The sequence below is a fragment of the Condylostylus longicornis genome, unplaced genomic scaffold (genome assembly GCF_029603195.1).
Source record: "Condylostylus longicornis isolate FDR11 unplaced genomic scaffold, ASM2960319v2 ptg000104l, whole genome shotgun sequence".
NCBI lineage: Eukaryota > Metazoa > Arthropoda > Insecta > Diptera > Dolichopodidae > Condylostylus > Condylostylus longicornis.
The window spans coordinates 359482-376094 of record NW_026578072.1 but is presented as its reverse complement, the minus strand read 5'-3'; the positions used below and the strand labels follow the sequence as shown (position 1 = coordinate 376094).

The 16613-nt window shown below is 23.2% G+C and overlaps 1 protein-coding gene across 2 annotated transcripts in view; it reads left to right on the top strand.

Moving 5' to 3' along the window:
• LOC129614153 (GATA zinc finger domain-containing protein 8-like) overlaps window positions 1–16613 on the top strand; it is a 157871-nt gene that overhangs the window by 85658 nt on the left and 55600 nt on the right. For both annotated transcript variants that reach the window (XM_055528570.1, XM_055528571.1), the window contains exon 2: window positions 10822–14030. In XM_055528570.1, coding sequence (XP_055384545.1) covers window positions 12284–14030 — 1747 coding nt within the window. In that variant the 5' untranslated portion in view covers window positions 10822–12283. The remainder of the gene's footprint in view (window positions 1–10821; window positions 14031–16613) is intronic.

Genomic DNA, 16613 nt, shown 5'->3' with positions numbered 1-16613 from the left:
CGATTCTTGATTCTTTAGAATGTATTGTACAAAAATTTAAAGTTGAAAATAAATATTCACTTATTGTAAGAAAATTTTCGACAGCATTTACAACTTGTTTTCTGAAAAATTTTTGGAAATCAGCTTTGTAAAGTCGCAGGTTCCGAAAAAAAGATTCAGAACTGTTTAATTTAACACTCGATTTTCGCTTTAACTTCTTAGAAACGATATTACGACAAATGTCTACTTACGAATCAAATTCTTGCTACTGCAAGTATTTTTTACATTGATTGCTTAAATCTTCTGTGAATAGCATCTTTTGATAGAAATTCTTAATTAATAAATAATTTAAATTGTAAAAACCGAGATTTTTCCGTCATTAAAATTATCCTCAATGACAATTGTACTAAAAAATTTCTTTTTAACTTTTGAAGTATTCTTTAATTCTCTGTAAAAATTCTTTGAGATTAATCTTCAAGTAGATACATAAAATTAAACTCAAAATTTAAAAGAATTTTAACAATTCTTTAAATTTTTGTTGATAACCACAAATTTGAGAATTTTTATGCTGAAAAAATTTCTTTTAAAAATGCATACATACTAAGTTTAACAATAAAATTTTATTTTAAAATTTTTTTTTTAATTATGCATCTGTGTGATGGTTTCTACACTCTACTTGGATTTTAAATTCTGACTTAATATTGCATAAAATTCATTTTTCAGTAAACAAGAATTTTAAAATGCTACCTACAATGTGAAAATAGATTATTACATTTTTTTTATAATTGTTTAAGAAAAACTAGCAGAAGTCAACAAAATGATAGACAAAAGTATGACATGAAAAAAATTCAAAATATATAGGCAATTTTACACAATCCAGAGGTATCACACCAAGAGATACAAAGAGGTAAACAAGATCTTTGCCATATATGATTTTTCTTTCGATTTCAATTTAAATTTATCTATCCAGTGTCAAATTACCCTTAAGTCCGTAAAGAGTATAAGTACAAAAATTCGCATAATATTAACAGTCAAATATCAATACGAACATTTTATCATTGTAATACTGTATAATTATTACAATGTTATAGGAATAGTTATAATAATAATAAAGTTTACTAACAATTTTGTACAATAAAGTACTTTGACAAATGTCACAATTTCTAGGAAAAATTCTTATATTTTAGTTGAATAGTATGTGTTAGATTATTAGATATTTTGTATATACTAAATAGTATACTATGTTCAACTTATTAAATCTAACATTAGATAATGTTATGCTGATGTTGCTAGCCGTTCTTTTGAACTGTGAGTTCACCGAACAATTGAACGGAGTATTAATGTTGGTATTCGTGTTTTTAGTTATTATTTGGTGCAAGTCCATATAGCTGGCTTACTTTCAATAAACAATTTGATTATCAATATTTGATACGAAAGGTGAAATTTCTAATTTACAAACACAAATTTAATTTGATTTAATGATCAATTTGCAAGATTTGCAAGATTTTTTGTATTGTTCTCACAATTAATTTTTTAGTTTACTTCGATTTCAGAATTATCCGCTTTATTTTGTTGGTTTTAAAATATTAATATAACATTTTGATTTTATGAAAATGTTTTTATTACTAATATTTTGTTCACATTTAATTTAGATGTTGAACGATTTTTGCATTGCAAATACAATAGGTTTTCTTTTTAATCACGAAATTATCTCTTTCCTTTTTCAAAATTCTATTTTCCTTTCAAATAACTATGTATGTTAGTACATCTAATTATTCATAAATTGAAAATATTTTGTACATGTAACCAAGCGTAATATGCTGCTTAAGTCTAAAATGAACTTTTTTCCAAAAATATTTTCACGTGTTTAACAACTTATTATTTAGTTTTCTATTTTAAAATTTATTCTGAACTTAAATATCTTAATAAAAAGTTCTTAGTTTTTTTTTTTTCATGTACAAATGTATGTAAGTAAATATTAGCGAGCGAACCATATTCGAGTGGTTTCCATAAATAACGACATACCTAATTTCTTACTTAAGTACTTATTTAGGCTACACGCAATCATAAATGAAAGTAACAAAACATAATTTTTTCGTCTCATCTCCCTCACCACGCCGTAATAAGTAAAAAAATATTTATTTAAAAATTAAACTTTTCATTAAATTTTTCTTTACTTTTGAATTTTACTTTTCTAAGGAAATTAATAATAAAACTGTTGTTTAATAAATATTAATTATACAAAAATTTTAAGAAATAATTTTGTATTTTAAAGTAAACAAAAAATTTTTAAATTGTTCTTGTTGTTTTGTTTTTTCATTCAAGTAGAGAAATTTTGTAAATTGAGAATAAATATTTGTTTTCAAAGTTTTTTTTCTTTTCTCTTTCTTTTTTTCGGGAAAACTTTAATTTTTCTCTTTTATTAGTTCTCAATTAGAAAAAGTTATTTTACAAGTAAATTAAATTTTAATAGAACAGGAATGACAAATATGTCGACCCCGTGACAGTTACAAGAAATGATTCACAATACGAATAAGAATTTGTACACACCAATAAAATAAGAGTTTATAAAAAAATGGGTGACTTCACAATTGCGGCAGAAGAATATAAATACATAATTCAGCAATTTATAAGCTGAATTTTGTATAAATAGCTACTTTATTACAGCATTTTTGAAGTTGGGGATCATTTTACTAAGAATTAAAATGGAATAAAATAAGAGACAGTAAATTGGTTGCACTCCTTTAATTTTTTGTAACTATTCTAAATTAATATTGAATAAAATTAATTTAAAAGTTGTGTATCGCTTTCAGAATGTTAAATTTTTTGGAGAGATCTTTCAAGTTTTGCCTTCCCCTTATTTTGTTTACATAATTTCTACAGAAATACAATTCGGTTAAAAAAATTTTTTAATTTTCGATTTTGTAATTTTTCCTGTTGTATCGCATTATGAAAGTATTTAATAGAGCACATAATAATATGATTGTAACGGGCCTATAATGGAAATGCTCTCAATATGAAGTAATAAGTTAGTCAAATATTTTAACACTGTTTTTCAGATATAATTTTCAAGTTTTAATGAAAATCGTTAGGCGTGTGGAATTACTTTCGTGAAGGAAATTAACTAATATTTTTATCTGTGCTGATCCTGCATCTAAATATTATTCATTTTTTATTAGAAAAAATAAGAAACAAATTAAAATATTTCTAGATGGCTTTTGAAAAAATACTACACTACAATAGATAAAATAAGAAAATTCAAAAATTACACAAAAATATTTCAATGCGGATACTGCGGAATTTAAAACATTAAGTATTGTTTTTGTAATTTCTGTTACTTCGAAATATTTCGGAAAATAATTTGACTTTAATACCTTATCAAATTATATCATAATATGCATCACTGAAATTAATTTATAAAGTCATATTTTATCAATCACACTAAATTAATGTTTAAAAACATCCAATTACAATACATAACAGATATATGTATATGTATACAGTGACTAATTTAGTACCTTAATTTGCTAACGTAAAATAATATAATGAAGTGTTTGATAAATTAAACACGAAAGCCTTTTAATTCAAACACTTAAATTGCAGCAGTTTAAGTGGAAATATTATTTGAGAATTTTCTAATTAATTGAAAATTCAATTCATCGTCATATTCCATTTCAAATACCCACTCGTATATTGTATATTATTAGCAACATTTTTTATTTTTGTACAATAAATAATTTTTCTGATAAACCTTTTTATTTTTGTATTAAATTTCAATTATTTTAGTAATTTTTATTTTAAGGATTCAATTAAAACTTAATTAATTTTTAAAAGATTACCACAAAATCACTCATTTTCTTATTCAAAATGTCATTTAAAAGCACTTAATTTCAAACCAAAGAAAAAAAAATATCCTAATTTACTTAATTAAATTCAAGTCCTGATCGTTAACAATTATTTTTAAATTTCAACTATAATAAAAATATAAACAACACGAGTGTATCATTAATCTTTTAAGAGAAAATTTTTATTTTAATATTTTAACTATCTATAGAAGAACTTTTGATTTTATTGAAAGTACCATCAAAAATCAATACACTTTACTTTGAGAGCCAAAACGAAAAATCTATTAACAAGTTTGTCCATATTGTGTTTTATTAATTTATCTTGTTTTGTTGAGTTTTTCCAAAGAATTTTATTAAGTCTCTATAATAATAGGCGGGAAATATCAACTAATTATTATGCAGACAAAAAAGTTATTATAATTTTTTATTTGTTTGTTTTTTTTTGTTTCTATATTAATTATTGCGTTTTTTATTGCTATTATCTGAATGATTCAATTAATATTGAAAAATTTATCAGACTGATTCTTTACTTTTATAATTTGTTAAGTATATTTCAATTAATTTATTAAAATATTGTTGTTCAATAAGAGCTAATTGAATTATTTTTAAGAAAATCAATCTAATACAATAAAATGGAATGATTGTACAATTATAATAATAATATTGTTGTCTAAAGATAAAGTTAGAACAGAATGTATTGTTAAAAATAATTTGCTTAAAAGAATATAGAAAATTTATTATTAATATCATTTGAAATAAAATATTGGAAAGCTTTTTTGTTTTATTGAACTTTAATTTACTTTTTAAACTAGCGTTAAAGAATGATTGTTTAAGTAAAAACATTTAAGAAAGACTTTAAATTATCGCTTGTTACCAATACAACGTATGGTTGTTTATAGTCTTTTTTTTTTATTAATTCTTATATAAGAACAAACTAAAGGAAACTTCTTCATACAATTGCAAATTCTGTAATTGAATTGATAGAGCGTCCGCCTAAAAAGCTGTAGGTCATTGGTTCGAGTCCAGTTTGAGATTTTTCCTTTGATTACGTTAGTGTTATTAATATATTTTAATTTCTGTATTGAAATAGTTGGAGCATCTTGAATTTTTAAATAAAAAATTTAAATTTTAGTTATGAGATTCCATTATTAAAAGTTTTTGTATTAATATTGCATATAAAAAGGCGAAATAGCATAATATTGTAAAAAAGTGCAATTTACAAAGAGGTTCCATTTTTATACAAATGTTTTGGCAACTGAAAATTTTATTGGAATTTTAATATTATTATTGAAAATTTTATTTTTAATAAATAAAATACGGAATGTAAAAATTGTATAAATGTTGTCTAGAATATTGTAAAGGATTAGTGTTAGTTTTCTAAAAGCAAGTAATTTCTTGTATAGTGATCAGGTACAAATCATTTTATAACATTTTTTTTTCAAAATCTAAAATAAATAAAATATAACTAAGTAACAAACCTACAATAGAAACAGGTTGTGTCTGTAAATTTCCAGTATCGTTAATTTTGATTTTCCAACAAGGGTTAATACCTGTAATAATGTAGATCTCTCTGAATTAAACATTGAATTTTTAAAAATATGTATACTTTTCTACACAATATTACAAAAAAAAAATCCGTGCGAGACATATCATAAACGTAAAGTAGTTCCAAGCAAAATTATGAAGTTCATCTTCAAAAATTATTAAGAAGTAAAAATTTTGCTAAACTAACACTATATAAATGCCTTTATCTCCTTTCTGGGTTAAAAATACATCTAATTCGCTAATTTAATATTAAATTTTAAAGCCTTACAACCCCGTATTAAAATCTTTCTAATTAAATTTCTCGCCATTGAAAACTATTTTCCAAATAGCTTTAAGAAAATAACAAACTTGAAAATTTTTCTTAAAAAAAAATTATCTTTAAAAAAAATTGAAAAGCTGAAGGACATTTAATTTTCTGTTTATTTTTATATCCAAAAAAAAATATTTAAAAATTCAAGTGGTTTTTATTTTTTTTTTCCTTAATTCTAAAGTACATAATATTTAAGAGCACACTTTTGAAAGAAATCTCTCTTTTGAAATAAAATCCAATCCTAAAACCAAAAAAAAAGAAAAAGTAAAAAATTAAAAATTTCAATTTAAATTTATTCTTAGTTTACCCTTGGTTTGCTTACCTTAAAATTTTCTTTTGTTTTATAATGAAATTGGTTAATTATCTCTAATTAGTCTGCATAATATTCTCTCCACCTTTTTCCTTATTTCACTTTGCGACAAATTAAATATTTTCTTAAAAATTGAAAATTCCTCATTAAAAAAGTTAACAATAAGTAAATAATACCAATTTAAGAATAGATTTACCTATATTATACCTATATTATAGCACATAAATTGCAATAATAGGAAAAAATATACAAGGATATTCAATGAAAAATTACTTTTGTCATTTACAACTCCTCTGCAATGTCATCATTTCATTATTATATCGCATCACTTCAGATCAATTCAATTCAAAAATGCATTCATTATCAACAGTATACATCGAATAAAGAAAACTGTCAATGAGAAAATAATACTAATCTATTCTTTTTTCATTAACCGGACAAAAAAATCTGATACTGGAGGAATAGTAGTAAGAATAATGAAATGAGATTATAATAAAAACAACCGATCTTTTGATTGGTCATAAGTTTAGAGTTCAAAAGTCAATAAAGGACGACAATCTTTTTATTTACTTACGAACTAAATTAAATGTTAATCAGCGCACAATAGTTGGTAATATGTGGTTACAATGCACTGTTATCCCGGTTGTATAAATCTACGGAATAAGAGTATATATGTACATAGAAGTTTAGAAACATTATTATGAGTAATATTATTGATGCGTCAGTTATATTCCAAAATGATGTCTTTTCTACTACAAGTTATTTTTAAAGAAAAAAGTAAAAAAAAAATTGAACGCAAAATTCGAACGAAATCCTCAATTGCAAGCTTTAATAGAAATTTCATGTTAGATACAAATATAATTATGATTTGAAATCATTGAATGAAAAGATGTTTCAGAAGTACTAGTTATAAAAGGACACTGTTCAGTTGGCAAAAATTCTGTAAAAATCTGAAATCTTCCTAAATCTTCTTAATATCCATATACAGAGCTTGTTTTAACGAAAGTTAAGAATTAACACATATCCTTTGCTTGTGTTCGGTTCTGGCGCAATAAATACGCAGTTTCTTTTGGTCACAATTCTTATTGCAACCTATACTGAATATTTCTGCTACAAATTATAAACAATATCGCTCTGTATATTGTAACAAATATCTGACAGAAATTCAAGTGTTCAATAAATTTTTTTTATATAATGCATTCAAGAACCTTGTAATTCGTTCTCATTAGTACTATAATAATAATACCGCTACTTCAGCATTAGAATAATAAAAGAGATCCGTAGTAAGACGAAAATGAGAAAAACTTTATTGTACAAATAATATTTTTGTTTTTATCCTTTTTCAATATCGTTTTGTTTTTCTTTTTCCATATTCTTCTTTCACCCTTCAAATCATTTTTCTTGCAATGCATTGTATTCTTCATTTAATTCATGATGTATATTTTTCTATTCTATACACCAGTAGTTAGATATTTATATTCTTCTATGCACGTATTGTCACCTAAATATATAAGATATTATATAAGATGAAAATCGGATAACGTAATACATCCATAGTACTTATGGTTGTAGTATTTTTGTGCAGTGAAATTACTTTCAAAGTAAAATGAAGAAAAAAACGTAGTTTATTTCCATTTTTGTTTACTGTAAAATGTCGTAAATTTCTGTATGTAATACTGAAAAAGGGAAGAATTAAAAAAAAGAAACCTGATTATAAGGTGTCCTAAATGAAAAATACTAATTGCTGATGCAAGTGAATTTTTATTGGATTAGTATGAAAGTGTTGGCATCCTTGTAATTATCAATTTTACCTTCACTCAGTCAAAATATTAAAATTTTATTGTTCCTTTATAAAATGTTGTTCAGTTTCCGGAATAAAATTCATTTTGTTTTGAATAACACTTTTTATTTTTTCGGTTTAAATTTTGTCATACTACACCTGAGTTAAGGATTAAAATTTATTTTATGATGACAAAGTATATAAGGATAAAAAAAAATAGATACATATGTATGTAATTGTTTTCAAAAGGAATTGTAAAAAACATTTTAGTATTTACAATAGACACTATTTTTATTTGAGATGGCAAAGTGAGAATTCTCTCTTTTCACAATATTGTTCGCTAATCACTTGGATTTAAGAGTACTGAAGAGTGGTTTTAGTAACACAATGCATATGAACTTTAAAATTTTTTTATTCGTGCAGAATTTGCTCAAAAATAAATATTTTATAATGCAGTTTATTGCAATTATTCGAAGATATATTTTTAATTTACCAACAATTATTTTTTAAATAGTTTCCAATTTTAATTCATTTTTGACTGATACTTGGAGGGGTAGATCTTCGATAACAAATGGATGTACAGAAATATCATTTTTATAACTTTTTTGTCTGATCCATTAATAATTTTATAGATTTTCAGACGTCATAATGAGTTTTCCAAATATTTTATGATTGAGTCCATAAAATTTTTTATCTTAAAATTTTCATTATGATATTAAAATATCATTTACGTATAAATAAAAGCTTTCACCTAGCCCTGAGGTCATAACGAAGATTTTAATAGCCTTTTAAAACTATAAGAATCTAAGGGATACAAATTACCCTCGATTATTATGGTAAAATAGAATTCTATTTTCGATTTAATATCATTAAAAGTATGTCTTTGCTGACTAAAAGCTATTAATATTTTGATATTTTTTTCAATTCTCTGAATTTGTATACCTAACAGCAGTTTAATTCCGACTCTCTCCTAATAAAAATTCTTTCAAATTTGATGTTTAATTCTCTATAACAATTTCGTCTATTCATTGACTATTAAATTTCTTAATTTGAAATTTTAAAATTTCTATTTTTGAAATTCTGAACATTTTTTACTTTAACTTCAATTCATAAACAATTTCATTAGTTTTAGATTGAAATTAATTTTTCTTTTTTTTCATTTCTCTTCCTCCTCCTCCTCCTCCTCCAGAACTATTTTCATTTCCATTTTCCACGTATTTTTTAAAGCTTTTTATTTTAAATTTTATGTTTTTTCTTCGCTGATAATATTATTAAAAATTCATGTTTTCATTTCTTTTAGGTATATGAATAGCCCAGCTACACATTGCATTATAAATAAATTATTTTCATGTTTCTAAAATATTATATTTAAGTGCATAGAAAATTAATTTTCAAATAAAATTAAAATGTTAAACACAAAAAAAAAAAAACAAATCTGAACTACAAATTAAAATGAAAATGATGTTTTTTACCGTTAAAATCTTAGTTTTTATTTCATATAAAAAAGTAATGATAAAAACGTTGCTTTTAAATATAAAATATTTTTATATGAAAGAGATAAAAAAAATGTTGAGGGCAATCTATAAAATATTGAGTCATTCCAAGTCTAAGAATGCAACTAAAATTTTGGTATTCAATATTAATCAAGACTAATGTAAATGTCAACTTCCTATAATCCATGTCCATTGAACTTCAACTACCATTGAAATTATTGGACTAGAAATGGGAGCCAACGTTTCGTTTTACTGAATTCCTATATACAATAATCTAATTAAAGGAAAACAAATAAATTTTATTGATAAAGTCAAAATGCTGAAATCAACAAACATCAAAGAGTTTAGTAATTTTTCAAACTTTGTAGGCTGTGTCGTCACTCGGTTACATTTGATAAATTAAATTTTTTGTACAGATTAAGCGAAAATTTTGTTATTTTATTGTAAAATGATATTTCGAGTGTTTCTATGAGAATACATGCGATATATTGTAAGTTTTTTACTGCGAAATTCTAAAAACAATGAGTTTTTCAAAAATATTTTATTTAACTCGTGTTGCATTTCGGTCGAATTGTGATTCGGGGTTATAAAGTTGAATAACTACGAAATCTACACTTTTTGTAAGTTTTTAATAAAATTTTTTTAGTTTGGTTCGAAAAACTAATTTTCAATACCATTCCTTACTTCTAGATTTACCATAGCATGAGAAATTTTTTTTTCACATTTTTGTTATATTGCTTTTGGTTTACAAAATATTCTAGAAATGATATGAACTTATATGTGTTTTTTTCATTTTCACCCCAAATATTTTAATGATGGTATAAGAATAATAAAATATTTTTTTTTAAAGTGTATTAAAAATTTAATGTTTCTTTAATAGTTCAGCTACATTTTTAGCGGTCAATTTACAATTATATTCTGAAATTATGGTAATTATTGACTATACTTTAGCTGTTGGAATTTCAGCTCAAGACTCAAAGTGGTTCAATTTTTGAGTATTTTATACAAGATCTGCAACTGTATGAACTTTTTTTATTTATGCAGTTACAGAATTCAAAATTTCTCACTGAACAAAAATTTTTGTTGGCAATTAAAATTAAATAACATATTTTATATAAATATTAGGTGTAGATTACTATTGAACACACGCGAGTACATTTTTGAAAGCGACCGGTTGTTTTCAATAGTATTTTGCAAATTCAATGTAAAATTTAATTATAATAGGTAAGGTAGTTGTCCAAAGAACAACTGCTGGTAAAATATTTAATATACTTACATTATAGATGACTGGAACAAATAAATAATACATTATGCTCTATAATATTGTTTTCTGTTTTCAAAATTTGCAGTCGAGAAATAATATGGAATTTTATATTTCCAAATTAAGAGGAAGGACATTAAAATAATAATGAAGAAGTAAAAAATCCTTCTCATATTTTGTTGTTTTTTTAAAATGATTTTGCCTTTTTTTCTTTTTTTGTAATTTACTCCTAAAATTCCAGTACAAAAATCATTACTAATGGTTTATTTTTTTTTTTTTTTGATTTTTTTCTCCACAGATATCAGAACTTCATTTTTAATGCGATTTTTTTTTATCAAATATTCAAATAAAAAAAAAGAAGAACGAAAACATATACGAACTTTTATTGTACCAGATTTTTTTCTGCTGTGGGAGAGATTCAACATTATTACAACCATAGATATTATTATTTTGGGGGAATATAAATTGCGCTCAGACATAACACCTTCCTTCATAGAAGAAGAAGAATCTTTAAAATTATGGAAAAAATAGAAAATTTCATGTTATGATGGCTTTTATCAAGAATAAATTTTTGAAGAATATTAAATTAATTTTTTTTACAAAATAATATAAAAACATTTTTAGTGAGACAAAGAAAAAATAAAATAAATAAAAATTTTAACAAGTGATTTTTTAATAGAAAGAAGAGTAAGAAAAACAAAAAAAATAAAAACTATTTTTCAAAATAAAGTTGAAAAATTAAGGAAGTTTTTTCTATTTTTTTATAAATTTTTAATCGAATATAAAAGAAAATTTTTTGAAGAGTATTAAAATAATAAAAATGTTGTTGATTTAAGTGAAAAGTTTTCAAATGAACGAAAAATTATAAAAATAATAAAAAAAAAAAGTGAAAATGAAAAAATCGCTAACACAAAAAGGATTCGAACATTTTAACAAAAAGAGAAAAAATGAATGAATAAAATTTTTGTGGTTATTAAAAAAACAAAACAAATTGAAAATTCAAAGAATAAATAAATTAGCCGCAAAACGTTTATCCTTTTTATAAAAAAAGAAAAGAATTTACAAGTGCTTATTCAGAAAAAAAATAAAAAAACCAAAATTACAAACGAAATAAAAAAAGGCTTTGTTCTAACACACAAATCTTTTCATTTTCCTTTATTTTTTCACGTTTTAATCAAAAAGAAATTATTTTCATTTCTTTCAACAAGGATTTTATTCCTTTTTCTATATTTAGAAATTATTTTCCTCATTTTTGCTTAACAATTATTGCATTAAATGCACAGACTTTTTATTTCTATACTTGAATTCGGACTATTAAATTGAAATGCAATTGCTGCCTGAAAATTATTTGAAAATTTTAAATATTTTCTAAAGGAACTTTAGTATAAAAAATATGAAATTTGACTAAATCATTTACTAATATTTTCAAAATAAAATAAAAATATTGTAATCATTGAAGATAATTTTGATAATTTAAAAATTTTAAATGTTTATAAATAAAACAAAAAGCAAGTGAACTCAGAATTTAAAGCTTTAACTTTGTGTAAAATTTATTAAATAAAAAAAACAGGACAAATTAAATTAATGTTCCATATTTTTATAAAAAAAAAATACCTTGCAAAACATTTACTAACAAAAAATTAAATTAAATTACCAACTAATTTGAAGGACACACAAATAGAACAACAAACATTTCAAAGGAAACAAAATAATTAAATATTTTTTCTTGAAAACAAAAATTTTTGAAGAAATTAGGAATAATGATTGAAATAGAAACAAATATTCCAAGTTCAAAACTGAAAGCAAAACCTGATACTAATACAGGAATCAATAAAGATCAACATCGTATAAGAAATTATAAAAATTTAAAATCTAAAAATATTTTAAAATTATCATCACTACCATCATCAACATCACCATTGAAAACGTTAACATCATTAAAGAATTTGACAACATCAACGTTACCATTATCAACAGAATCTAAAAAACGTACAGAAATAATATCTTCAACATCGTCGTTCTTAACGTCTCCGTCGTCTTCATTATTATTATCAAAATCAAATAGAAATTTTTATAAAAATTCTACAACCAAAAATTCTTGCTGTCTAACTAAAGAATCAATAAAATCAACAGATTCAATAATAGTAACATCATCACAAAAAGGATTTTCTTATTCTAGTAATAAAAATTGTGTCAATAATCGACAAAAATTAAGAAAAAAATATAAAAAAAATTCAACAACAACATCAACAATGACAAATATATTGTCAACTTCATCATTTAATTCAATTGAATCATCACAATTACAATCAAAATCAATAATATTGGATCCATTGATAACGATGCCGTCATCATCAGAAATTCTATTATCATCATCTACTACTACAGTATCATCTTCACCAATATTACCATTATTATCTATTACAAAATTACAATCAACATATAATAATAATAATAATTGTGATGAAGACGATGATGGTAATAGCAAAATAACGCCTTTAATAGAAAATTTTTCTGCTACAACTTCTATAACAAAACCAATAACAATACCATCAATAAATGATGAAAATTTCATTTCAAATAATAAATTTTCTTTAGTAAGTGAAGCAGAAAAAGCAGAAAATATAATTTTTTCACCAATGTCCTTAGAAATACATGAATCTATAAAAAATTCTGATTTAATAAATAAGAATTCTAAACAGCTATCAATGTACCAATACCATAAAAATTATTATAATAATAATAATTCTTTAAAATATAATGGTAACCTAGATAATAATAATATTGTAAAAACTAGTTATATAAAAAATGATAAAGAAAATATTTTAGTTCAAAATTCTTCTTCATCTTCTTCTACAGTAATAGCTAATAATAATAATAATAAAAATATCGATAGGAATTCAAATTTTATAAATACCACCAATGATTTAAAATATAATAATAATGAAAATATAAGTAATGTAGAAAATAAAAATATAAAAAATGTAAACAGTATGTTACCAATGGTAACAACAACAACAACAACAACCATTAAAGAACCAAATAATATTTTACCTGTACTGACGGAAACATTACCGCATTTTAGAATTTTATCAAATAATAATAATAATAATAATTATATTGAAAATGAAAATTCAAGTATGGCAGCCAATAATAATAATAAGAATAAGAATAATTCACGTAATATTAAAGAAAATTCAAAAAATTTCAAATTAAAAGAATCTTTAAATAAATATTCAATATTAAAAAATTTAACATCATTAGGATTTTTATCATCATTTTTATCATCAATATCTTTAATATTACCTTCAGCAGCAGTAACATTACAAACAACATCACCAATATCAAAATCAATAGGATCATTACCAACAAAATTACATCAAAAAACCTCAATAAAACGTCAACAACAAAAATCTTCAACAAAAAGTTACTTTTCATTTGAATTCTTAGTTGCTGCATATATTGTCGCCATAGTTCTTATATTGACAATTGGAAGCCAAAGAGTTGGTAAGTTAAAATTTGTACTATCACTCATTTATGTAGACATATATACATATATTATGGAATGCATATGAACTTAAAATATGTAGACTTATAACGCATACAACTGGACAGTTTTTAATGTCATTTCAATGTTATTTGAAGAATTTTTTTAATTAAAAGGACAGCTGGAGATTTTATTTTTAGGAAACTTTGAATAAAAAAAAATTTCGAAATTTTTTTTCTTGTACTTTTATTCAAGAAAATTTTTTTTAACAATTTCAACATTATACACATAAGAATTTGTTGCAAAACTTTGATATTAACCACAAAAAGTCCAAAATTGGATGAGCATTGCGATTATCCCTAACTTTTTAAATCTGATTGCGTTTTTCTTTTTATTTTTCAAAATGAATTTTTTTCTATTAAGCTTTCTATTTAACGTAGGTAAAAAAATTCATTACGTTTATAGATTTTTTTTGTGTAGAACGAAGTTGTTTTTTTTTTTTTTTGGGGTAAGGTAAATTAGAAGATGTCAATTAAAATTTAATTAAGTTTATTAAGAAAAAATGGTGAATTTCTTTTTTATTTTGCTTAATGGATTTTCTATTATGAAGCTTTAAAGTGTTTTCTGTAATGTGTAAAAAAAAATTTCTTAAATCTGAAAAATTTAATATACAGATCAGATTTTTTGGTTAATATTTTCTAGTCGAAATTAATCCTAACATCGCTTCCACTGAAAACTCAACTTCAAGCTTTTAGTAATGGTGATGTTCCGAACTTTGAAAGGAAGTTTTTTGAAAAGAGAAAATTAATTGCGGCAAAAACTTTTACGCGATAATTTGAACTCAAATAATTGCCCTGTTTAGTGTCTGTTCGAATGAAATATGAATTAAGGATCGAAGATTAAGAATGACAATATTGATATAAATTAAATTAATGACTCATGTGCTGGAAAAGTATAAATATTTTCTATTCAGTTTCGTTTTAAAATTATTTCTTTTTTTCAAGTCATCATTCATTATTTTTTATGTTGCATACCTACCTCAAGACTCTTTAAAGCATTTGGAATAATAAACAATAAACAATTATCACTCAACTTAACCTTATATTGTTCTCAGAATGGAATTAAAATGAAAGGATTTTTTTTCTATTCATTTTATATTTTTTATAAACACTAGAACGCTAAAGTTTTGACATGTTTTTTGAAAAGCACAGTAAATAAAACAATTACAATGTTTTTTTTTTAACAATTTTGTATACATACGTGCATATTTTATTTATTTATCTTTATTTTCACATTTTTTATTGTCTAATAGCTTAAAGAACTATTGGTTTATCGTAGGGATAATCCTACAACATTTTCTTAAAAAATCGAGTTCAAAAAAACTGAATCGCAGGAAATTTTGTGATTTTGCAAAATTTAAAAAATTTATGTAATGAGAGGTACTCTACTTAAAAAAAGAACTGACGAGACTCTGTTAAGATTTAAGATTTTATGATTAATCTGAGAATAGCAATTTGTACTCAATTATAATCTACTGAAATATTAAACGAATCAAACTCAATAATTTCTTACCGAAAGAAATAAGTGATGCAAAGCAAATTGAATATAAAAATACGATCAAAAGGTTTGGTGATGATAGCGAATCCTTGTTACCCAAATAGCAATTGATTATTTGATGGTAAAAAAAGAGCAAATGATTGATTCTCATGGTAAACTTTATGTAAAATAACAAATTCATTATTCACTTAAATTTGTGTGATCGTATTAACAAATTACCACATTCTATCGTAAGGTGTCACTAAGAAATTCGTATATTATGCGATAAGAACCTATTCATATCCCTAGAGTAAGAGTCTTGTTATTTACGTACTACATACTTTTATAGCATCGTGAAATAATTTATAACGTTTGTTTAGCATCAATAAACAGCACTGAAATTAGTCATATTAAACTCCAAAAATTATGCAACCTGATTTACGGTATTTCAAATTATGGAGTTTTTTGTTTGTATGATTGTTGATAGATTATTCAATTTGCAAACCATATAATTTTGGGTAAATATGAGTAATTGTTATTCTACTCTAATCTTTGTTCCATCTGTCATCTTTAAACAGGAATTCAAAAAAAACTGAACTGTATGAAAATTTCAAAAACTAATATTCTCAATAAAAATAATAAATTATAAAAAACTTAAATTTAATTAGATGAAATTCTCTTATGTTGAGGTTTCGTCAATAACAAGTGAATCAAAAATTATTAAAATTTTGTAATATCCAGTGAAACCAGGAAACTATGAATGTACTTACTATTGAACTTTAGGTCTTTTTACTCATTCTTCCTAATTAAATTAAAATAGCTGCAGTTTAATATTAAATATAAAAATATGTAGATAATACAAAAATACAAAATGAAGAATTATAAAGTAAGCAAAAGTTAAATGTAGTATAACAATTTAAAATGTCGCATACAAAAAGAAACCATCTTGAAATAACCTAGATATTTTCGTTTATTTTGTAACTAAAATATAAAATAAAACAAAAAGAAAATTTACAACAACAAAAGTAAACAAAATTTTATTTTTTTTTTTATTTAAAATTCTACAA